Source organism: Mus caroli, chromosome 16 (genome assembly GCF_900094665.2).
Source record: "Mus caroli chromosome 16, CAROLI_EIJ_v1.1, whole genome shotgun sequence".
Taxonomy (NCBI): domain Eukaryota; kingdom Metazoa; phylum Chordata; class Mammalia; order Rodentia; family Muridae; genus Mus; species Mus caroli.
In genome coordinates, this window is record NC_034585.1 from 30,755,173 (window position 1) to 30,780,614 (window position 25,442).

At 46.3% G+C, this 25,442-nt stretch overlaps 1 protein-coding gene across 2 annotated transcripts in view; it reads left to right on the forward strand.

Moving 5' to 3' along the window:
* Heg1 (heart development protein with EGF like domains 1) overlaps positions 1 to 25,442 on the forward strand; it is an 87,181-nt gene that overhangs the window by 36,923 nt on the left and 24,816 nt on the right. For both annotated transcript variants that reach the window (XM_021184954.2, XM_021184955.2), the window contains exons 5-12: positions 3,569 to 3,787; positions 4,449 to 5,744; positions 8,416 to 8,532; positions 9,516 to 9,635; positions 13,536 to 13,639; positions 16,226 to 16,284; positions 16,562 to 16,722; positions 20,374 to 20,508. In XM_021184954.2, the coding sequence (XP_021040613.1) occupies positions 3,569 to 3,787; positions 4,449 to 5,744; positions 8,416 to 8,532; positions 9,516 to 9,635; positions 13,536 to 13,639; positions 16,226 to 16,284; positions 16,562 to 16,722; positions 20,374 to 20,508 (2,211 nt within the window). The remainder of the gene's footprint in view (positions 1 to 3,568; positions 3,788 to 4,448; positions 5,745 to 8,415; positions 8,533 to 9,515; positions 9,636 to 13,535; positions 13,640 to 16,225; positions 16,285 to 16,561; positions 16,723 to 20,373; positions 20,509 to 25,442) is intronic.

The following is a 25,442-nucleotide window of genomic DNA, read 5'->3' on the forward strand; positions in this document are numbered from 1 at the left end:
ACTCACTTTGTAGACCAGGCTGGCATCGAACTCAGAAATCTGCCTGCCTCTGCCTCCCGAGTGCTGGGATTAAAGGCGTGCGCCACCACGCCCGGCTCATGTGAGTTCTTAGTGCATGGAAATAGAGCACAGGGCCTTAGGATGTGTCTGATCTATGCTTCGATCTACCAAAGCATACTTTAGGAAAGGAATGTCACTATTCCCAGGCCATTATTCTCTTAGCTGATTAATACAAAATTGCTCCATGCTGTTTGTCTGGTACATTTCAACTCTTTTTCTATGGTGAGTGTGTGTGTGTTTGTGTGTGTGCGCACGCGCGCACATGTGCAGGTTCACAAGTGCACAGATGCAAATGGAGGCCAAAGGTCAACCTCTCCCATTGTTCCTCTGAAGCGATCGGCTTTCTTTTGGAGACAAGTCTCTCCCTTAGGCTTGGGACTCACTAACTCAATAAGGCTGTCTGCTTGTCCCTGGTGTGAAGCATATAGGAGCATGCTGTCATGCTCTGCTTCTGATGTGAGCGCTAAGAACCAAACTCAGCTCCTTGTTTATGCATAGCAAGAGCTTTGTTGACTAAGCCACCTCCCCAGCCCCACATCTAAGGAGCTCCTGGTACCACCTCCTCTTCTCTCAGATAGAACTCAGGGTCTTCTGTGTCCACACCCCCATAGTATAGCCTGCTCTAAACCCAATACCTCCTAATGACAGAACTTGTGGATATTTCCTGTAGAAGCAATCATTTCATACATGGCCTTGATTCACATGGCCTCAGTTCATCAAACAGGTATCTGTACTTCTGAGTAGTGCGCCGTCAGGGATGCATTATTATTTACAGTGTATCTGTGATTGTTCAGGGACAAATTTTATGCAGATACATGCTGTCTTGGAATTACTAAGTTACATAGTAGTATCCTTTTTAAGTTTTTATGAAACTTGCCAATTTATTTTCCAAAGTGAGTGTGTGTTTGTGTGTGTATACACACATAGAGAGTGATACAAATCTGCCTTTCTCAGTTAATTATACAAGTGATAATGAACATCTATTCATATAGTAATTGCTGATGAGTGTGACTTCTTTGAAGATGCCCATTTGAATATTTTGATATTTTAAAGTTAAACTGCCACTTTTTGCATTGAGTATAAGGTGTTTTGTTTTGTTTTGTTTTTTTAATATCCTGGACACTAGTCCCTTCTGATATTTATAACTCACTCTACTTTCTCCTGTTCTGTACTTTGTTGATTTTACTTTTTAAATTTTTATTTATTTTTATTTTATGTTTATTAGTGCTTCACGAGCATGTGTGTCTAGGTAAGTGTGTCAAATCCTTTGGAACTCGAGTTACAGACAGCTGTGCGCTGCCATGTGGGTTCTGGGAATTGAACCTGGGTCCTCTGGAAGAGCAGCCAGTGCTCTTAACCACTGAGCAATCTCTGTAGCCCATCATTTTTGCTTTCTGATGGTATTATTAGAGCGTGAAAATTTTTAATTTTGGTGAAGTCTAATGTGGACATTTTAGAACATTTGTTGTTGTTATTTGTTTGTTTTGTTTTGTTCTGTTCTGTGGGGTATTTAAATATGCTTTTGAGTAATTTTTGAAAATAACTCCCAGTAGTTTTCTCATCATAATGTAGGTGCTGGTTAAAGCGAGCATGCTTGTTACTACATTTCTAACAGATTTAAATTCTGACTTCCCCACCTCCGAGGAGGTCTCTGCTTATTATGATGCCTGTAACGCACAGAAGTATCTGATTGTGAAAGAATCAACCTCATGTATGAGCTTGGTGTGGTATTGTGAGCCTTGTAAATCTCGCATTCAGGAGGCAGAAGCAGGTGGAGCTCTGAGTTCAAGGCCAGCCTGGTCTACATAGCAGTAGCATAGCTAGGGCGACAGTGAAACCCTGTCTCAAAAAAGAAAAGAAAAGAAAAGAAAAAAAAAGGACAGAAAAGACTAAAGAGCAAACGTGAAGGGAGAAGATGTTTACAGTCTTTTATTTCCTTGCCTGGGAAATATCATTTTCCACTCTCACCACTATGGGGCCCAGGCATGTTACCTTCTCAACCTGAGACCCTAGGTTCCTCCCCCAGCCCTACCCTGAGTAGGGAGGATTGAATTCGAAGCCTGGTGCACAACAAGCAGCAAGCATGCTGACGCTGCCCAGTGGCCCCCCCGGCACAGTCTTTGATTTTGTAGTGTTACATTTTCAGGATGCTCCTCTCTGCAGGTAATGCTCAGTTTGTTCATGTGGAAAACTTGGTTTTGGGTGGACTTTGGGTGATTAAAAAGCTTGCTGGGGCTGTAGGGGGTGGGGGATGGCTTGGCCATTAAGGATACTTGCTGCTTTTATAGAGGACCTGAATTTGGTTCCTAGCACCCAGGCAGCTCCCAACTCTGGAATATCTATGTGATGCCCCCTTCTGGCCTTCATGGGCAACTGCACCCATATGCACATAAATACATATGCACATACGTGTAAAATTTAAATCCTTTTATAAAAACTAGATAAGAAGCAGCCTCATTCCTGAAATGATCTCGCTATGGGTTCATGTAACACTTTCTCTCTTTGACTCTGACTCAGCCAAACTTAATTTTGACTCAGTCAAAATTAATAAGACATTAATTATAACACCTGCCTTGGCTAGTTCTCAGCCTGCCCCCTTGCTAGGTTCAAACTCAATTGCTTCCAGCTATGATGCTTCTATCAGCCTCTAACCTTGATGTGATTGTCTGCCTGCCTAAATTTCACTTGCAGAGTATACACAGCCTCTCAGTCAATATCTTTTCCTCTTTGCCCACAAAATTCCATTGTTGTGGCCCACAAATTTAAGAGTTGGGCCTCTTGCACCCATACTGGGTGGCTCAGCACCCAAGCCCTTCAGCATGCCTTAGGTCACCTTTGTTGATCTGAGTCACTGATGTCCTGTTCCCATGCTCATTTCCCGTTGAAGGTTCTTTTCTGTGCCTGGATAGACAAAGAGTGGAGAAGCCCTGATTAACACTAATGGTGATTTTAGGGATAGTTAATGGGGCTACAGAGATGGCACTCAGCCGTTGCATGCATACCACTCTTGCAGAGAACCTGTGTTCTTTTTCCATCACTTTAATCAAACGGTTCACAGCCAGCTGTAAGTCCAGGGGAATCTCACGCCCCCTCTGACCACTGTGGGTACTGCACTCTTGTTTACAAATCCACATTCAGATACACATAATTTAAAAATAAAAATAAAGGGTCTGGAGAGATGGCTCAGTGGCTTGTGACTCTTGGGCACTTGTGACTCTTTAGAGGACCTGGCTTCCTTTCCAGCACCCATATGGTGGCTCACAACTGCCTGTAACTACAGTTCCAGGGAATCCGATGCCCTCTTCTACCCTCTGCAGGCATTGGGCACACATGTGACACACACATATATATGTAGGCAAAACACTCGTACACACCAAAACATCCTTCACTGTGAATTCAGGACACCAGAACAGGTATCAACCCTCTGGCCACTGATAAAGAGCCTCTGGGCTCGAACGTGAGGCTAAAAGTCCTGTCCCTGCTTTTACCCGCGCTCTCTTGCCTGCAGCTCTGGAAGATGGTGCAATGCTGAGTGACAGCTCCGATCTGGCAGACAGCACTTTGGGGGCTCGCACACCTCACACGTCTGCAATGTCCACCCGGAGCGGGGAGCGCACGCTGCGGTCCCTTGACCTCTCGAGTGCAGCGACCCGCCCTGCGCGCCCCACTCCACGCGGGAACGTGACAGAGCATGCTGGCCTGCTGTCCGGGACACCAACTCTCGGAGGTGTGTCTTCCCACAGCTGCCTTCCTCTACTGTCTGTATACTGACCCCCCAGTCCTGGTATGTTAGGTTGACTGGCAACTCAAGAAGTAGCTTACTGCTTACTAGGAAGAGAACTTTCTGGGTTCCCCCACCCCTCTTGCCTCATGCTTGCTTGAGGTATATGAGATGACATCTGCCTGAGGGGTTTAAAATAAAGGAGAGCAGTAACTGCGGTGAAGGCCATCTCCTAGGAAGAAATACCTCATTATACGGAGTGGAAAGTTGGGAACGGGTTTCTTTTTCCATTTGATAATGGCAATTACTGTTTGGGATCTGGAAGCTTTTCAATGGCAATTTGTTTTTATTAGAAAGGGGCAAGAGGAAGGGCTTTGGAAACATTTCCTATTTTTAGGCTCCTAGTCCCCACTTATCCACTATTCTCACTTCTGTCAGGATCACTGCTTCTCGAAGGGGGGAGGGAGGATCTACTCTGAGTGACCCTGAATATATTAGCCTTCCTTTGTCATCTTCGCTCAGTGTGCTGGCCACGAGAAATCGCCTCTCACAGAGAGAGCATCTTCCTCTCTTTAAGTTCACGGATAAGACACAAAAGAGTATTGTCCAGTGCTTGTTTCGAAGGTTCCTCGTTTCCTTGACCCAACTTTGTCTTTTCCATTTGTAGTCACCGGACTTAGCTACACTCAAGAACATGGCTCAGACGCTGGACAGAGGACTTCCAGTGACCACACAGACCACGCCTATGTTCCGTCTACTTTCACCAAAGGAGAACGGACGCTACTGTCTATTACAGATAACACCTCCTACTCAGAGGCCAGCGAGAGCTCAACCTCTTCCGTTAAGATCTCAGACGCTCCTTCTCAGGCTCAGCCTAAACAGAGTAGCATGTCCTCCGACGATGATGAGCCTGCTCAGTCTTCCACAGAGCCACCAGTTCTGCATACGTCCAACCTGCCAACCTACATGTCCACTGTTAATATGCCAAACACCTTGGTTCTTGATACCAGTACCAAACCTGTTGAGGACCCATCCTATTCAGGGGTGCCTTCCACTCAACCCTCACCGTCACAACCCCAGCCATTCTCATCAGCCTTACCATCAACCGGGTCTCCTGGGTCTACCTCTGAGACAACCACATCCTCACCATCACCTTCACCCGTCTCCTTACTGGTGTCAACTCTTGCCCCATATTCTGTCTCACAAACAACCTTCCCACATCCATCTTCTACCCTAGTCGCTCACAGGCCAAGGGAGCCACGTGTGACTTCTGTCCAAATGTCGACGGCGATATCAGCCATTGCATTGATCCCCAGCAATCAAACAGCAAACCCCAAGAACCAGAGTACCCCACAACAAGAGAAACCCATCACAGAAGCTAAGTCACCAAGCTTGGTGTCTCCGCCCACAGACTCTACCAAAGCAGTAACAGTGAGCCTTCCTCCAGGGGCCCCTTGGTCCCCAGCCTTAACAGGGTTCTCCACAGAGCCAGCCCTTCCAGCCACAAGCACCAGCTTAGCCCAGATGTCTCCAGCTTTGACATCTGCCATGCCCCAGACGACTCACTCTCCTGTGACCAGTCCCAGTACTCTGTCACATGTAGAAGCTTTGACTCCAGACGCTGTAGTTGTGCACACTACCCCGAAGAAACCACATCTCCCAACCAATCCTGAAATCCTAGTGCCACACATCTCAACTGAGGGGGCCATCACCACAGAAGGGAGCCGGGAACATACGGATCCTACCACTCGGCCAATCCCTCCGACCACTTCAACCACGTCAGCAGGAGAAAGGACCACAGAGCTGGGCCGCGCGGAAGAGTCCAGTCCATCACATTTTCTTACACCGTCTTCACCTCAAACCACAGATGTTTCTACAGCTGAAATGTTGACTTCCAGATATACCACCTTTGCTGCTCAGAGCACCCCACAGTCACCAACAGCCTTGTCACCTCTAACCCCAGGTAAAGGGCATCTTACAAATACATTGACCACTAGGCCCTGTCCAACATTAGAGCTACAAGGGGCCTGTGGGTTGTGTGAGTGTGTAGACGTGGCTAGTATCTGGGTCTGTTTCATGACCCAGAATGACTCCCACTGAAGTACAAAGCATGAAATATGGGCAGTATGGGCCTAATTGTCTCCTGATATCCCCCACGTTATGTGATTCTCTCTGAAGAACGAGGAGAGAGAACACACCGGCCCTGTGTGATGTGTATAGAAGATACAACTGTAGCCTGTCACATCCTGTAATTGTCCAAGCATTTTAAGTGTGCCTTTAACTCATCTAAGGTCAGTGCCAGGTGTAGATGTGGGTTTGGACAGTGGAGACGCTGAAGGAGCAACTTTCACGGGGCTAAGGTGCAGAGTGTTGGCACTTGCCTAGCACACACACAGCCTCCCACAGGCTCTCAGGCACCACAGAAGAAAAAAGAAGCTTTAGTTTTTTTGTTAGAGGTAGAGGTCAGTTGAATGCCTGCTTTCCAGAGAGAACCCAGAGCTTCCCAGTCAGTCAGGTCAAGGAAGCACTCAGGGCTCCCCCCCACCCCCCACCCCAAGGCTTCATTCCATCAAAGAGGCCCCGAGGTCTTTGTCTTCCTAATTCTACTGCTAGTTTGTAACCAGAAGGCATGCAAACAAAAGGATGTTCAACAGACCTCTTCCCAGCGTTCCTTTACCTCATGGGTTATCTGTACAGTGTGTTGAAGGTACTGGTGTCAGGGGCAAAAGGCAAACGAGGGTGGGGGCAGAAGAAGGACAGCAGGACATGGGGTTCCCAAGGCACTTGTGGTTGATGCAGACTCCGGAAAAGAGAAGTGCTGTGGAAGGAGAGACAGATCGCATCTTAAGTTACAGGAAAGGGAGGGAACTGGTGTGTGTCGGCTACAGCAGAGAGCTCAGTATGTGGAACGAATTTCAGTTTGTGAGGATGAATCTGGAGTGCACGGTCATAAGCTGTCCCCACTGCTAGGCCACAGCACCCCCTTCTCAGCGACCTGAGTATGTCTAAGAAGTCAAAGATAATTGCTTCTCCAGAAAAAGAGATCTTCATTTCCACTGGCCAATACATACGGTCCCAGGTTCGGCAGGCTCCCTTAAAGCGAGTGTTAGCTGTTACAGTTGCTGGGGGTGTTTACAGCATGTTCACTGCAAACGATAGAATTACCTAAGGGCGCAGCGTTTAATCCTATAGGTGCTCTGTGCATATCGGTGATGCTAGGTGACATTTAAAGTCTGGGGGCTGGGGAGGCGACTCTGTGTCTGTTTAAAGGACATGACTGTTCTTGAAGTGATTCTGAGCTTGGTTCCCAGCACCCACATGGAGAAACTCACAACCACTTGTAATTCCAGCTCCAGGGATGCAGTGCCTACTCCTGGCCTCCATAAACAGTGCGCCCACATCTCTACCCACACCCCCACTTGTCTACCCACGCCCCCCCCCACGTACACATATTTTCAAAATGACAAATCTCAACAATAGCTGTGAAGAATAAGATTGTCATGTCTAGAGCAGCCCTCTTGTTTCTGGTTATTTTGAACGACATGACTTCGGTTGCCTTTCCCCTCTCCCCCAGGGATTTCCTCCCTGCAAGTGATAGAGTGGTTTTCAGCTTTTCAAAACCCCTTATGAAACAAGTATGTCATAACCAGAGTGTGACCCTTCCAACTATTTAGAGTAAGACAGAATGTGGGCGTCAGGGGGCAGAGAATGAATGGAAGACTCCAGGGTGACAGAAAAAAGGCCCTCATGGATTCAGATGGAAATCGCGGGGCATGGGACACCTGTAATCCTAGCACTTGGGAGGTGGAGACAGAAGACTCAGAAGTTCACTGCCATCCGGGTCGCCTAGGAGACCGAGACCGCAGTGAATACTTGAGAAGGGCATCCCCGTGTTTAAAAGATAGTTTTCTAGGCGGTGGGCAATCTGTGGAGGCCTGATTAAATTTCAAGACACTCAGACACTGAGCAGGGTGGTACACATGCAGGATCCCAGCACTTGGGAAGTAGAGTTAAGTGGATCAGGGGTTCAAGGCCATCCTGAGCTATTTAGTTAATTTAAGGCTAGCCTGGGCTACATGGGACCATCTCAAGATAGGTCAAAACAACAAAAAGTGCAACAACTACGAATAAATGTACATGTTTCGAGAATTTTCAGATAGAGGTGTCTAGAGTTTTGACAAAGTCCAAGAGAAAAAAAGGCGCCATGCATATGTGTGCCTTCCTGCACAGAGTGAATCTTGGAGCAGACAGGATAAATTGATTGGGGATTCTTTCCACCTTAGAACATGTTTTAGGTTGGCATTTACTTGAGTCCAGTAGAATTTTCTAAGTATCACTAAGGCAATTTAATTATTGGTCCTGAACCAAGTAGCCTGCAAGAAGCATTTAGTATTCGTGCTTACATTCAGGTATGCAGTTATCTAGCACTTGGCTATGAACACAAACTACATCTGTGCCCGGTACCATCACCTCTGTCTTCACACCTCTGGGGACCCTGCTCTATCTTAGTGGGTGTGAGTTTTTTTTCAGGGCAAGTAAGCAAACATAAGCTAGACCCAAGGGTTAACCTTGGGAATGAGATGTTTTCCAGAGCTGCTTTGACATCGCCTGTGTTATTCCTTCCATGTGTTTAGTCAACAGCTGTACCGTGAACCCTTGTCTTCATGATGGCAAATGCATTGTGGACCTCACTGGCCGTGGGTATCGATGTGTGTGCCCGCCTGCCTGGCAGGGGGAGAACTGCAGTGTGGGTAAGAGGCAGGATCATTTACTGGAATGTTACTTGGGCTATTGGGCTATTCAGTAAGATCCTATTTTCAGGGTTGACAGCATATACTGTGCTTGCAGAGGACCTAAGTTTGGGTACTATAACCCACATTGGGGCACTTCATTACTGCTTATAATTGTAGCTCCAACACAATTGGACACCTCTGGCCTCTGCAGGCACCTGCACGCATGTGTGCACATATATACACATACTTAAAAACAATCATTTTAAAAAAGCTTTTCTGTTTGTTCTAGAGTGTCCAAAGGTAAGATTTTTAGTTTAAGTGTTAGGATGCGTGTGTATTGTCTATATGATAATATGAAGGACCACAGCATGATACACACAAGCTTTTGGCCTGGTTCTGCTCTATAGATCCTCTACACCCCTGCAACACTGGATCATCTAGAACTCCCTAAAGATACCTACACTCTCCTGCCCTGGGCATTTACCCTGCTGGTCCCTCAGCTCAGAATCATACCCTCTTCCCAAAGATCTACTGGTCAAAATCTCTTTAGTCTTATTTATGATTTAAATATAATTTAAACATCTTTAATTCTTCCCTGCATCAAAATCTACTGTTTCTCCTGGGCATGTCCTTAATCCCAGCACCCAAGAGCCAGAGATAGTAGGATCTCTATGAGTTCAAAGCCACTCTGATCTACATAGTGAGTTCCAGGCCAGCCAGGGATAAAAGGATGAGACCCTGTCTCAAAGCAACAATAACAACCAACCCGATCTGTGTTTATCTCTGTACATGCCAATCCCGCCCTGTGATATAGTTAATTCTTCATATGGTTGCCACTGCCCTGGCAGGCAGCCATCCCCGTGAGAGCAAGGGTGGCTTCCCGCTCTTCTTTGGAAGCACACGACACACGACGCACGGTGCCAGTTGGTTTTAGTAGGCACCGAATGAGGATCCATTGCCTGCCACCCCATCAGCATGCTCTTGTTTGTCCCCTCCTGCAGATGTGAACGAATGTCTCTCCAGCCCCTGTCCTCCCCTAGCCGCGTGCAACAATACTCAGGGATCATTCACCTGCAGATGCCCAGTCGGGTATCAGTTGGAGAAAGGAATATGCAATCTGGGTAAGAGTTAAGTCTGCCTTGCAACTGGCTGCTTCCTTCCTAATCAAAGCCAACATTTTTTTCCAAGCTTAAAAAAACCAAGGGATATAGAAATGAAGCTCATTGCCTGTTATTTCAACACCTGCAGATGCAGTATTTTTCTTCACCTTTGATGATGTACATTATATTTTTATATATTAAATTTAAGAGATATCTGTAAGTATATCCCTGTGTCACTTTTAAAAAAAAAGGACAAATATCTTAATGCCTGCATAATGTGCTCATTTGTGCACAACAGTATTTGTTCAACCACTTTACCCTTCAATTAAAAAAAAAAATCAAAAGGATATTCCAACTACATAGGGGTTTTAAACATTATTTATTTACTTACAATTTCAGAGTGTTTAAAATTTCAGAGTGTTTATCTATTTATTTATATTTATATTTTAGAGTAAAAAAAAAAAAGAGTAAAATTCTGATTGCCTTCTGTGTCCACACATTCTCCTTGAGTTGTTAGCCACAGACTGGTGCATTTTGACGCAGCCACCTCTAAAATCAGGCCACTATATTGGTCATGTTTGTTCCTCATTCGACAGGTCCACAGAGCTGCTTGGTTTTCCATTCGCTTTTCATCCGACAGGTTAAAAAGTAGATCAACAAATGCAGCGAAGACAAAGGCTCTAGAGATGCTCAGTGGCCAAGCATGGGCCACAGCTGGTGAGAGGCCTGGTTTCCAGCCCACAGTTTTCTGTTGTACCACAGTGTGGTTATTATTAGAAAAGGGTTCTTGCACATAGGGCGTGACCCTTGTTGGGTTGCTGAGTTTAACACCATGCTTGCTAGAGAAGTTAGAATGAGAAATTCAGTTTTGAAGCTGAAACTATCAGATAAGATAATTGGCCTTTGGAACAGCTACAGTTGCCCAGTGTGAGGCCTCCTGAAGAAGTGCTCAGCCAGTGTTTTGGGGAGAAGCTATGTGTTGGCTGCAAGTGTTATCTGCATGAACCTCTAACAGCCACAGACAGAAAGAGCTTCTTAAGGCTGACACTCTACTAAAATAAGAATATTGAAAATTGTCTGAAATTTAAAAAAAAAGAGCATTATTTTCTAAAAAAGTGAAGTCTACATATGTAGACATGAGTCAAAATCAAGAATCCCTCTTAATTCTAATGCTTCTGGGTAACCTGGTCTGTGCAGCCACACTCTACAGGGAACTAGCTGAACGTGTGCAGTTGAAGAATGAAGGAGATGGGAATATTGGTTATTGCTGTTGGTGTTTTGAAACCCATGGTTTCAAATGCCTGACTTTAGGCTCCCAGCCACCACCTGCACTGACTCGCCAGAGCCTCAGTGTCCCCATCTGTTAAGTCAGATTGCACATTGCTCACTGCTCACTCAAGGTTTGGGGAATGTCGAATAAAATAATCTGCTTGAGTGAGCGCCGCCGAGTGTGAAGAGCTGTCCAGATGGAAGGCAGCGTTCACCAGACTGGATGCTAGGAAAACAAGCAGTTGTCGCAGGTCAATAGTGAAATCGGCAGTTAAATCTGAGATAAAAAAAAAATCTTATCTTATAAATAAGGTGGGCCAGCAGATAAAGGTGTCTGCAGAGTCTGACCAGCTGAGTTCAGTTCCCAGGACCCACGAGGTAGAAAGAGGAAACCAGTTTCCACAAGCTGTTCTCTGAATTTCACATGAGTGCTTTGGACCGTGAACACACACGCAAATGCACGCAGGCCAGCACAAAGTAAATCAGTGGGTTTTTTTTTTTGTTGTTGTTGTTGTTGTTTTTAACAATACCCATTTTAAAGCTGGGCGGGGTAACTGCAGACATGGAAGTTGTCTTGAATACACTAACTATATTAAAAACAGGGACACATCTGTGTCTTTCCACAATGTCAGAATTTATTGAGTCACAATAAGCTCACAAGCTACTTCAATTTCATTTGCTCTGATTTGCCAAATTATTCTCATCTCCCTTGACAGCTGGCCAGTGGCAAGCATTGGCTTATTCTAAATTTAATTATTAATATTAACTCAGATCACAAGTTACACATCAGGGTAAAGGGGTGTGTGTGTGTGTCACAGAATAGCTACAAAGGGGTTAAAGAGGCCACAGCAAAGTTCAAGAAGTTTAAAGAGGCCTTAGGAGTGTTAGAGAGCTAATACGGACGATGAATACCGACGACGAGAAGAGAATCAGTCCCTTTAGTGGTTAGATCAGGAACCACAATGGAGAGTTACTGAGGAACACATCAAGCTGCTGCGGGGTGCAGGCTTGAGCTGGGACTGTCCACGTGAAAGGAGCTTAGAGGCAGGCACAGGACTGTGAGGTGAAGCCCAGATCCACGTAGGCCACAGGGGAGAGATCTGACACAGAACCAGGGCCAGATGGACAAAGAGACAGAGAATGCCACAGCAAGAGTGGAGACTGAGCCGAGCTGAAGCCCTATGGTCATGCAGTCCCCGTGCATTCTGGGTAGTCAGATGCCAGGTTGCTGGGGCCATTGCCACAAGAGTATCAGGTGTCCTCCTCTTTATGGGGGGGCAGGAGTGGCTGTTGCACCCTTCCTTGGTGTGTTTCATAAGCTCTTGGAGCCTCCCTTTCCACTAAGGGTTTTGGTATGCCCCTATACTCATACAGATCCAATCTAATTGATAGAGTTTTGCAACAAGAAATGTAGTAGCCTGTGCCCCATGCTGGACAGGAGGTAGTGTTTTTATCCACAGCATGAAATAGAGTCAAATGCTTCTTGTATAATGGAGTCACCCAAGACAAAGCAGAGGCTGAAAGTCCCTGTTTTTACAATAAGCAGGAACTTAAGCCAAGCACAGCCTCCTCTCCACAGAGGTATAAATGCCTTGGGCAAATCCCTTCCAGGAAAGAAGACAGGGTTTAGGAAAGGACGGAAGATATTACTCATGCTAAAGACAGAAGACACAGGCAGGCAGAGAACGTCTGTGTGCCTTACCTGGGCAGTTTTCCAAAGGGAAGAGTCTGGATTTGAACCTGGGCCCATGAAGAGTGAAGCCGAGCAGGTCAGGTGACTGTGTGCAGAGTGCCCGCCCACAAGTAGCACAGATTGGGGTGGGGGGGGGAAGCGGTTCAGTTTTGCTAACGACTAGTCTTTCTCTTTTCAAGTCATTGGGCTTCATTGTTCGTAAACATCAGAGGGGCATGCAAATTAGAGCGTGCTGAAAGGCTTTCCCTTGGCCCAGAGTGTTTTCAAAGAGCTGCCTGCTGCTCCTAGAGAGTCCTAAGCAGCTGGCTTCACTGAACTGTGGAACAAGCAGAAGGATGTTAAATAAGAACTACCGGCTTTAGTCAGTTAACTCTGAAATGTTAGCTGCTTTCTCTGGCTCCCTTGCCAGCCTTCCTCTGAATTCAGCATGCAGCCCCTGTGTCTCGGGTTATTTTTCTTCTGTATTGAGGGGAAGATACGCGTTTAATATAATAAGATATAATTTAATATGATTAAATAATAATCGATAAATATAATTTAATGTAATGAGTGATAAGAGCCAGCTCTAAAGACGGACTGTTAATTTTTGGTTTTCTGCTCATTCTGGAGCCTCAGGCCTAATCATCAGAAATTGGTGTTTCCTAGAATTTTATTTTATGAGTGAAATAGGTCTCACAATGAGGGAACTGTCCTCCTTTCTGAATCCAGCCCTGTTTCTAACATGGCTTGTTTTCGTTACATGGCTGATAATCATGGGATCTTAGCACCTTGGAGTCTAAACCTACCACACACATGTGTCACTCCTTGGTCACCTAGATGAGGAAGGAGTGTATTTACCCTCAAGACACACCCAGACTGTCCCTTGGGGGAGTAAAGCTGGCCGTCCCCGGGATTTACAGCTGCATAGCCTTGCGTTGGTCTCTGCTGTGTGGCTTAATGGGCAATGTTTCCCTCTGCAGTTAGAACCTTCGTGACCGAGTTTAAGTTAAAGAAGACTTTTCTCAATACTACTGCAGAAAACCATTCCAACACTCATGAGCTTGAAAACGAGATCGCTCGAACAGTAAGTCTCCCCTACAGCGCTCTGCACGCTGATCATTAGTTTTCTAGACCAGATCTCATTCAGAAGTGCGTACTCCTTAGGGTCGTCTGTATCCGCCGGACTTACTTCTGTATTCACAGGGAAAGTTCAAGCTGAAGTTAAAGAAAAGAAAAAAGAAAAAGAAAAGTCTTGGAAATCAAAGAAAGGTGTTAGGATCTGAAAAGTGCTCTTCACAGGCAGTCCCCAGCTGCCAGGCTGCCAGGCTGTTCCGTTTTCTTGGGCAAACACAGAGTCAACAGGCACGATGATGCCTGCACCCATGTCAGCTGTGGATGAAGGGAAAAGCATAGCGTCCCATCTGCTGTTGATACCTGATGTGACCTCCTGTGTTCTCAGAGCTTGGAGAAAGGCCACTCCTTCCTCAAAGGATGCCAGCAGCCTGATCCTAATTCCGATTAGACTTGGAACTGGGCTTGTGAGCTCACAGTGTAAATTATCTAGAGGCCTTGGATGCTGTTCTTTCCCTCTTTGCTTTTATGGTAGAAAGGAAGAATGGAGAAATGGAAACGAAATGCAGACAATACATTTTTTTTTTTTGTTCTCCACTGCTGCCCAAGTCAAAGATTTGGTGTTTGGGAACTGAAACTTGCCATTACACTAAATTAGAGATGAAATGAAATTAGATTTGCCATTACATTGAATTACAGTTCATTCATTAGCCAGGAATTAAGTGTTCTTATAGGACTGTAGATTTTATTTGTATTTTAATTCCATTTCCATGTCTCATTTGTGACGAGGACTATGCCAGATGCTCAGTCCTGTGAGAGGGATGGTAACACATTTGCCGATGGGAAGCTGGGAGGCTCTGGAAGCTGACAGGCTTGTCTGAGTCCACACGAAGCAGAAGCAGTGTTGACAGCGGTCTACTTGGTCACCTATGTTACACTAGCTGCAAGTCTGGAAGTTTCTAGGAGCACTCTACATTTCAGTAATACACTAGGAGGACCCACAGAACTGATTGCAGGCCATGATCTTCACAGATCCAGTCTGTTGCACTGACAGGTTTTAAGTTCAAATTAGCCAAAGAAAGAGGTGCATGAGCCAGAGTGTCTGGAGGTCCCAAATGCAGAGCTTCTAGTGGCTGTGTCAGTATGGTATTACTGACATTGTTGGTACCTCTCGGCAGCAGTGTGTACTAACTATATGGAGTCCTGCCAGTCATAATGCTTACCTGAGCCTTGAGGTCTGAAGCATTTATTTGAACGTTGCCTTATAGACAAGGTTGACTGCCCAGGTGGCTGACTTCAGTCCCTAGGCCCTCTAGAGGCTGAGATGATGTCATATTACCCAGAGTTCCCTCTATTGTTGTGTGTGATCACATGGCTAGTGACAGGGGCTATGCCAGATACTCTGGCACGACCCAGGACTCTCAGCTCAACCAAGTTTTCCTTGTCAGTCAGGACACTCTGAATAAGAGCTCAGAAACTGCCTTGCAGGGGCAGAGGCATGGCATCTCTCGCCAAAAGGAGATTCATTGTTCCTCCTGCTTCTTCTGTAGGGAGATACTTTCTGCCTCCTGGTTATTCTGTAGGGAGATATTTTCTTGTAGCATACTGTAGGGCGTTAGAGCCCTGTGCAAAAGTGTAGTCCTTCTAAACAATTTGCCTAGCTTGGTTGGTTTGTTTCTTTGTTTGGACAAGTATCACCATAGGATACACTGGGCCATGGCACACCTGACCCCAACTAGCAGCGAAGAATTAAATGGCCGTCAGAGAAAGCATTAGCATGGGCTTTCTTAAGATAGCATTCTGCTCATACCTAGGTAAAAGGTTAATATGGCAGTAATAATAAATCATTGCTATACTAATGTGGCATTCAAACTCACAAACCATTTGGCACCATTCCACACCTGACTCCATCTTCCCAAGTCAGAGGGCTCTGAAGGCAGGTGGATCTACCTGGGATGAGATGCTGAGGTCCTCTGCTCCATTAAAGGGAATCTCGAGCTTCGCTGTCAGGGAGGCGGACACAACACTGTTGTGTTGCTCAGAGGCTTTCTGCTCTCCGTGGGCACAAGGCAAACAGGAGGCACAGGGCTCTAATGTGTTCCCAACAAAAGACCTCTTGACCCCCACCCCATCCCCATCATGTAATTTCCCACAGAGTCTTTTTGAGGAAGGACCTTTGTGGCAGGTCAACTCATCATTGTAGATTCTGAGGAGCCTGTAGTCAAACCTGGGGAGCTGAGAGGAGCTGAGCTTTGTCAGCTAACTTGTTCACTATGCAGAGTCCAAATAAACAGCTGCCTGGGTTTTTGTTTTTGAAACCCTGGGTCTTAGAAGGGATCTTCTCCTTTGAAGATGTTTTGTTTTCGCGGATGCAGCTCTGAACATTTCCTGCTGAGATTTGCCTGCTAATCCACTATCTGTCCTGGGGACAACAGGAAGATATTTAGGAGGGGGGGCGGGGATACAAAGGCCACACTGCTTTGAGTAAAACTGCCTGCTGATACCTTGGTGGTGATAGAAACTACCTGTTTTATCCTGAAAATAGGAAATTGTTTCTTGGCTCAAAGATTTTGTCTGACAACCGGGTTCTTCATTTCAGCTAAACGTGTGTTTTTCAACATTGCCCGGTTATATCCGAACTGCAGCCCATGTGTCTAGGTGAGAAACAGAATTTCTTTTGCTTATGATCTGATCTGTGGAATGGGGGGGGGGGAGAGGTAGGGGAAGGTGGGGTGGAGTGGTACTGTTCCCAAATCAAAATAAAGCCAGTCTCTGTTTTACAGCCAATACACCGGGTAACCCAAGACCACGGTCTCTGGGCCTTTATATTCTCCTATTCTTTCTGTGGAGAATGACAGTAACATGTACTTTGTAAGCTACCTGGAACCCACATGTCATTTCAAGTCAGTTAAGACCTTGCTAACTTTGCCCACAGGGAGCCCAGTACAGTGGTCATCTCACTGCAAACCACCTTTGCCCTGGCCTCCAATGTGACACTGTTTGACCTGGCAGACAGGATCCAGAAATATGTCAACTCCTGCAGGTCCTCTGCTGAAGTCTGCCAGCTCTTGGGGTCTCAGAGGCGGGTCTTTCGAGGTAAGATGGGAGACCTCTAGGTGAGGGGAAACCTGCTCTTCTTGCAGGTAGGCATAGACTTAGAGATGGGAGGTTTGGGGGCTCAGGCCCAGAAAAGTTGCTTCCCAGAGCTTGTCTTTAGAAGGTATAAGCACAAGCCTTCGTGACACTCAGTGCACACATCTGTCTACACATGGCCTTTACAGCATCAGCTCCTTGGTATCTGGCTCCTTCTTCTATACAGTGCCAGGGTGAGAGGAAGATATTACAGGAGCTGAAGGAACCAAAAGCTGTTACTCCCAGTTCCTGGGGAGACAGAAAGTGACATATATAGTCTGTCAAGTTGCCAATGATCCAACAATCTTTATATGGTGATGACTAAGAAAAAACAAAGAGCTATGCTCGTGCAGTATTACCTATCTTTTGTTTGTTTTCTATCATAAAGCCATAGAATGACTCAGAGGGCACAAGGCAGGATGCTCCCAGGAGTTCCATAATGACAGGACTCTCCCTTCTTTGTTCTTGTTTGGTCGGAGGCTCTTGCCCTGTGTTGGGGTAAGGCCAATGAGAAAGGTGACTCAGGACAAGTCTGGAAGACAGACTTGCATCTTTCAGGGATAGTTTTATAGCTGGGAGAAGAACACTTTTCTGGAATGAGAACCGCCCCTAGACACAGCAGGCTAGTCCCTCTTGGTGACCAAAGTGTACTCTGGTTAGCTCATTGGACCAGTGGTTGAGGTCTGGCAAAGGAAGGAGAGCTTAGGCTAAGTCTCCCCATCTGGCATCCAGATGTTAGACATAAATTGAAGGTATCAGGTTTTGGTGCCATAGCCGCTGGTTAGTCTAGGCCATTCCCAGTGGGTCAGGATGTTGTAACTGCTGGTCCAGAGCTTTCCTCGAGTGAACAGTTGCACTGCAGAGCTTGGGAGCTGATACTTAGCCTTTCACCCTGAGATAGGCTCAGGGGGGGGGGGAGGGGGGTTGGCTACTTAGTAACTGGGGGGAAATGAGCTGAACATAACAGAGTTGGAGTGTGTTGTTTCAAAGTTCATGCCCTGTTCTAGGGTGCTGGATACTTTGAGGCTCTCTGGTTGTATGGTTTTGTTTCTCTTGCCCAGGGATCCAGGGTACCATTTTTCCTCCCAGTGAGGTAGGCACCCTTCAGTTTGCTAACCATTTCTAGACTGCATTTGGCGTGGTCAGCATTGGACCAAGGTACTTTTCTGTTGCCAGCTTGTGCATCTGTGCTTTGCAGATCAAGTTGGCAAGATTGTGTGGATGCGCAAGAGCCCGCTCACCCAGCTGCTTTGCTTGGACTGCCCCCATGTGGCCTATAGGAAGACTCTTGTCCCCATGAGGAGGCCATCCTCACTGTGTTCCCTTCCAGTCCCTTGAGCATAAAGAGCCATGCCTAGTAGCCAAAATTGGACTCACATCTGTTTTTCCTCCAGATCTTCTCTAGGTTTTGCCAAAGGATCCGGCTCTGGCTCTTGGTAATTTTTCTGGAGCTAGAGAGGAGGCTAGACCAGCAGGTGCTGCACACCTCTGGGTTTCTAGCATCCGGGCAGCACTAGGATGCTCTGGACATTGCTGCTGGCGAGAAGGGCTTTGTCCCCTCAGTTCAGAGAATGTCCATCTCCCTCCTTTCAAAGCCCTTTAGTCCTCATGGTCTCCTGGGATTTAGAGACTTTGGAAATCCCCCCTCATGGCCTCAGCCTTGGCTCACTGAGTACTCATTGTCTATCTTGACGGATGTTATGCCCAGGAAAGACCATGGGAACGGTGAATGCAGAAGACTCACATCACCAAGGATCGATTTAAGTGAGATTCTGCATGGTCTTTTTGGGTGGCTTTATGAGACAACGTTCATTGAGAAAGCCACTTCTCATTCGAGGGGTGGGGCCTGCCCTCCCTGTTCAAACAGAAATCTGGCAGCAGGCAGGAACTGGTTGCTTTTGGCAATGAATATTCGTTAGCAGCCTAGATCAATGGGCAGGATGGAAGGAGAACTTAACATTGACTTCCAGAAAATACCCAATCAGAGTGGGATTTCCCAGCCTAGGATGGCCTGGATACTCCTTATGCTTGGAGGTGTTTTTCTCTGCTAAGTCTCTTTGACTGGCAACGCCTTCAGAGAAGTCAGATGTGAGGTGCCGGAAGCTGAGTTCCTCCCTGGTACCAGCTTTGCAAAGTTTGCCTGGTGAGATTTTTCCGTTTAAACATTTCCCCTTAAATACAAACTTTTCTTTTTTTTTTTTTAACAATAAACAAAGGAGCCCAGATTTAACATGTCGGCTTCCACTGATAAAGGCAGGAAATTCAATTCAGCACTGGGAACCGAAGCTGTGCCCTAATTCACCCGGCTAGACAGTCAGTCTCAGTTCTCAGGACCCTCAAGAGGGATGGATGCTGGGAATTCCACTCGGGGCCCATCAAGCCCTGGTGTCAGCTCCCATCACCAGAATTTGCCCAGGCAAGGGTTAATTTTGCAGAATTAGCAGGAACCTTCTGAAGAGCCTGGGGCCTTTTCTTTGACAGTGCCTACAAATTAGCACCCACTCTTCATTGTACAGTGCTCAGACTCTTCCCATCCCCCTGCCGCTCTCCTGGGTTCAACTTGCTTTTGACCCCCCAACAGCAGAAGCACACATCTGCCTTACTTTACCTTGTACATGTGAGGATAAGTTATTAGCCACTATCATGTTGGTTTCATAGTTCTGTTCTCTCTGTGCACCCACTGACGTGTATCTTGGGTGGTAAAAAATGTACTCTTCATTATCTTGGCCGTATTAAAACCTCCCAGAGGACTATGTGCCCAGCAGTGAATGCTTTTTGATACTAATAAGCTGATTCTTTATCAACCATGAGGTGAATACAGCCCCCAAATGAACACAAAACCAGCCTTAAAGCTGGGTTCTTTCCTCGTCTGCCTGTTTCTCCTGGTGATGGTGTAGCGACTGATCAGGCCAGTAGGACCTCCCCACCCCCACCCCAGCACATGCTCACCTACTGGTCTCTGTGCTGCAGATCCAATGCTGAATAAACCTTCCTAACACTGTAGTGGGAAGACAGACAGACAGACAGACAGACAGACAGACAGACAGACAGCTTCCTGCCAACCCTGGGGAATCAGATTACCATACAAACCTCGTTCTGTAATAAGCCTCCAAAAGGCAACACACTGAGAGCAAAACAAGCTGCCTTACCATGGAGTGGTCCTGGGCCCCTAGGACACAGAGCGCGGACATGTTTCCAATGTTTCCACTTGAGACTGGTCTGACTGCACTGGTTGGTTTGGGTCCAAGTTCCCGACTTCCTAAGAACATGGTCACATTTTCTGGGTTTGTTCCAGCTCCCACCCCCCACCTCCCTTACTCCCAGTCCTTCAACGTGAAGGTACAGAATACACCATACTGAGGCTGCATTTGTAGGTTGGGCAGCGCCCTTTCCTTCCTCAGTTTGGTTTCTCCATAGGGAATGCTTGTGAATATTTATTTACTGGCGGTGACCAGGGAACAAGAGGTAGAGACTGTGCAGGGCCTCAGAGGACTATGGTTCCAAGAAGACTCCGGGAAACTCTCCCCTGAGCCTATTGAAATAGCAAGTTCATGCGTCATAAGGTGTGAAGAAGAGGTTTGGTTTGGTCTCACTGCCTTGTTTTTCACATCCCAGCGGGCAGCTTGTGTAAGCGGAAGAGTCCAGAATGTGACAAAGAGACCTCCATCTGCACCGACCTGGATGGCGTCGCGCTCTGTCAGTGCAAGTCTGGCTACTTCCAGTTCAACAAGATGGATCACTCTTGCCGAGGTAGCTTCGGGTCCCCAGCAGTTGTGTGGCACATGCTCTGCAGCTGGTCTCTGCTCTGGGCAGGCGCAGTGCATTCCCTGCGGGTGGTCTCTGCTCAAAGTGTGATGCTTCTAAACTGGAGGTTACTGGCTCTTTCTATTTGACCGGCAGCAGGAATGAATACAGTGTTTCCTTCCAAGTATCTCCTGGTTTGTCATGGTCTAGCCAATACCATTTAATAGAAAAGGAAAATGAAAGCTATCACAAGGTCTCCCTTTCCCCTTTCCCTTGCTGTTAGAGGAAGTTAGAAAAATTAATTCTCTCCTCAAAGTGTTGTCTGTTGCCTGCTTATCACTAAAGGTAGAAATACAAGTACTGATCTGGGCCTGGGTCTGTCTGGGGGCACTGTGGCTTAGTAGTGAGTGTACTCAACGATGCCCAGGACACCCAGCTCAGAGCCACATTCTGCCTCACTAATCCGGTATCATCTTGAGCAAGCACTTCATTTCTCTAAACCTCAGATTCCTCTTCTTTGAAATGAGTGTGGTCACTTCGTTAGATGTCCCGAGAAGTACAGCTGTGACTCAAGTTGGGCTTTGTAACCCACAGGGACTTGCTTTTGTGTTTATCTAGGTTGTTGATAATTCAATGGGTTATCATTTTAAAGATTGCTTGGTATGTTGGAGAGTAAAAATCTAATTCTGCCAGCCTTTGGGAAGAAGCCAAAATGCACTCCGTTTGAGACAGAGACCACCACACTCAGTGAATGTGGTCCAAAAAGTTTCCCTAAAATCAGTTTTATTCAGCTCCAGAGTGCTGTGTCCCCTGGCTTCAAGGACAGCTACAGCCTGTGACAGTCAAGAAGGGAGTCATTACAGAGGCTCCTTTTTCACACACAGCATGGTCACCAGTTGTAATGTGAAAGGCACAGATTTCCTGGTCAGTCAACACCTTGCTGGCGACAGATGTGCTGAGATCCAGGTGAAAAATCCACACAAGGGCAAGGTGACATGCCACTGTTCAGTCAGGACCTATGCTGTGAGGACTCATTTCATCAAAGGGATATAAAAATATGTCTGGGGGCAGCACTTTCATCCTGCACCTTAGACCTGCTGACAGGGTTATGTTTAGATAGAAACTTCTTCAGAGGTGGGCGGTGCCAGCTCTCCACGTGGGACCTACAGGTTTGGAAGAGTGCCTGCTTTCGGAATTGGGCTTCTGGCCTGGCATGATTGGTCCCCAACATCCCAATGCCATGCCAGACTGTCGCTTTGCTGCAAAAGAAATAAACGTCCCTAGCTTCTTACCTGCTTTCCTGCCCTTCTTACAAACGAGGGCTGGAGCTCAGCTGCATGTGGGAAAATGACAGCACTGAGGCCGTGTGTGCGGTGCTATGGTGCTGTGTGCCATGGTGCCTGTGACACAGGTGAGCAGGACTGTGGGCAGAGCAGAGGAGCTGGCCTCAGAACTAGTCCTTCAAGGATGGCCTTGCCTGCACCCTTGCTCCTGACTGGTTTGGACCACTTCTTTCTACTTCCAAGTCAGCAATGTCCTAACCATATCTTACAGACAAGCGTAGCTAGAGGTTACCTTGGCTAAGCCTCTCTCCAAAAACAGTGTTTCTCAACCTTCCTGATGCTGTGACCCTTTAACACAGTTCCTTATGCTGTGCTGACCCCCAACCATAAAGTTATTTTTGTTGCTACTTCATAACTGTAATTTTGCACTGTTACGAATTGTAATGTAAATGTCTGTTTTCTGATGGTCCTGGCTGATCCATATGAGAACCAGTGCTCTTTATGGACATCTCCTTTGATTTTGTATGTAACTTTGAAAGTATGACAAAAACAATATAGAACTGTCTTGTAGGAGATAGTAAGAGGCGTCTGTATATATATGGGTGAATACCATATAAAAACTTGGCAATCTATAACTTGAATTGCAGAAATTTAGAAGAAAAAAAAATACACATTTCAATCCTCTGTTTACACAGAGATTTGTCCGAATTTGAGATGACTTGTGGAGAGAGGTGAGAAATGGTCTCCCCTTCTAACCCAAGCCTGTTTAGAATTCAGTAGATAGCCCAGCTAGCCTCAAGCTCACGATCTTCCTGTCTCAGGTGTCACCACACTCCTGTCTAGGTTGTCATTTTCAGGATGTGTGCTTTAAGTGACACAGGTATCCCCAACCTTATGCTTACAGGTAATGACCAAGCAGCAGCAAGGGGAGACCCTGATTAGCCTTGGGGCCTGTGAGGTGCTTCCTCAGCGGGGCAGGGCCAGCAGTCCTCTGATGATTGGATCTAGTAGGTTTGTGGACTCTAGCCCTGTCCGATGGGTTAGCAGTGACATCTTCTGGCCATTCGTGCTGGAGTGCAGACATTGAAAATTAAAATATGTGTCCTTCCTGTATTTCCTAGCTTCCTCCCACCACACAAGCATAGGTTCTAGCAACCTTGTTGTACCCTCTGACCAGGCTGAGATTAGCATTTTTAAAGGTCTTTTTTGGTGGGGGTGGGGGTGAGAGTTGATTTGTTTTTTAAAATAGGGTCTCACTATGAAGTCCTGGTTAGCCTTGAACAAAGATCTTCCTGCCTCTGCCCTCTTAGCTCTGGAATTAAAGGCATGCACCGTCACATAAAATTTTAATTTTAATTGTATGTGTTTGTGGGCCTTAAGTGTTACATGTGTGTACAAGTTACCCTAGAAGTCCAGAAGAGGGCACCATATCCTCTAAAGTGGAGTTACAGGTGATTGGGAGGGAAACTCCTGTCTCCTGGCATAACAGTGAGTGCTCTCAATCACTGGACATTCTCTGCAGCCAGGATTCTAGCAGTCTTAATTTTTTCAGATGGCAAGTGCCTTAAGACCCAACATTGAATGTAGGAAGGGTCAAGTGTCTAATGAAGCGGGCCATAGGACAACAGATACAGCTTAAGACCATCCCTGTCCTGCAAAGGCTTTACTAAGTGTTACTTAGTATCCGACAAAGGAGTTGCAAAGTGTTACTTAGTATCCTGCAAAGGCCTTACGAAGACTCCGCTGTGTACTTTAAGCTTGGTTTTGCTTTTTCCCTTGGCAGTAGGCAAAGCTCAGTGCTGTATATATGCAAATTCTTGCCACAATCGGTCTGTCTCTAGTGCTCCGGGTCAGAGTCCCTCTGTGGTGAGGAACTGAAAGTGCCTTTGCGGACAAGGTTTTCCCAAGAGCAGCAGGCACTCAATCTTTGATAAGTGATGGATACGCCCTTTAGAAAATACAGTTTAGGGGGGGAAAAAAAAAGTCAAGCCAGGCAGTGGTAGCATATGCTTTTAATCCCAGTACTCAAGAGGCAAAGGCAGTTGGATCTCTGTGAGTTCGAGACCAGTCTGGTCTACAGAGAGAGTTCTAGGATAGCCAGGCTACCCAGAGAAACCCTATCTTAAAAAGCCACACACACAAAAAAACTTTTTTATATATATTTATTTGTTTGGTCGTTTGTGTGAGTGCACATGTGTGACTGAAGGATAATCCAATAGCATTGCTTCTTTTTCTACCATATGTAGGTCCTGAGGATTGAACTCAGGTCATCTGGCATGGAGGTAAATGCCTTTACCCACCGAGCCACCTTACCAGCTTGTGTTCTTTCGATTAGAAAAATATCATTGGGGGGGGGCGTGGTCAAGATTCTTGTGATGTTAAATGAAAATAGCCCAAGCCGTCAGCTCGAGCGCATAGGCCGGACAACAGATGGAGCTTGTGCATAGTTGGGTGACAACCAGGAGTGGAAAGCTCCCCCCTCGGCACGTGAGGTTGGGGAGGTAGACAAATGTAAAAATGTCTTCAGGAACAAGTGTTTAGAATAGAATGGACTGGTGAGATCAGCCTACCTCAACGTGGAGGTGGGTGGAGAGGTGAGCAGTCCTAGTGGAGTACTTCCGTGGAGCACTCCTGTAGTCTGAGCCAGAAGTCATCCCTCATCGGCTTCCCACTGGAGCATGCCTCAGAGGCCCACAGTAGGAGGGGGACCTGAGTGAGGGCATGATGCTTTCTACTCAGGCCAGGGAGCACTCTGCTTGTTCTGTAGAGGAGGCCCTGCCTTCCTGAGACAGAGAACTCAGGGTGTCAAAGATTAGGGGATAAATCCTAGCAACCACATGGTGGCTAACAACCATCTGTAATGAGATCTGATGTCCTCTTCTGGGGTGTCTGAAGACAACTACAATGTACTTACATATAATAAACAAATAAATATTAAAAAAAGAAAAGATTAGGGGATTCAGCCTCATCTTTTCTCAAAATAGGACATGACACTCTATCTTGCTGAATAAAGGATTTGAAACACCTATTGAAAATTCTTATCATGAGTTGGGCAGTGGTGGTGCACACCTTTACCCCAGTACTCAGGAGGCAGAGTCAGGCAGATCTCTGTGAGTTCGAGGCCAGCCTGGTTTACAGAGTGAATTCCAGGACCGCCAGGGCTACACAGAATAACTCTATCTAAAAAAAAAAAAATTAAAAATAAAATAACAAACAAACAAAAACAGAGACATAGAGGGAGAAGGAAGGAAGGGAGGGAAGGAGGGAGGGAGGAAGGAAAGAAGGAAGGAAGAAAGAAAGAAATTTCAAGTAAAGAAACAAGGTTTTTACATATTAAAAGGGGATCAGCAGGATGGCTTGGTGGATAGGGACGTGGGCCTGATGAACTTAGCTCAATTCCCATATCCCATAAGGTGGCAGAAAGAATTGACTTCTGAGGCTTAACCTCTGACCTCCACATGCTCTGTAACATACACACAGCTGTACACACACACACACAAAATAAAAAATAAAATAAACAAACATGAACCTGAAACGGTACTGACTGGGCAGGGAGAACGACATGAAAAAGTCATTTACAAAAGAAGATGCACAAATGGCAGTAACTTATTAAAAGGTGTTCAGCATCCCTAGTCATCAGTGAAATGCAAATTAAAA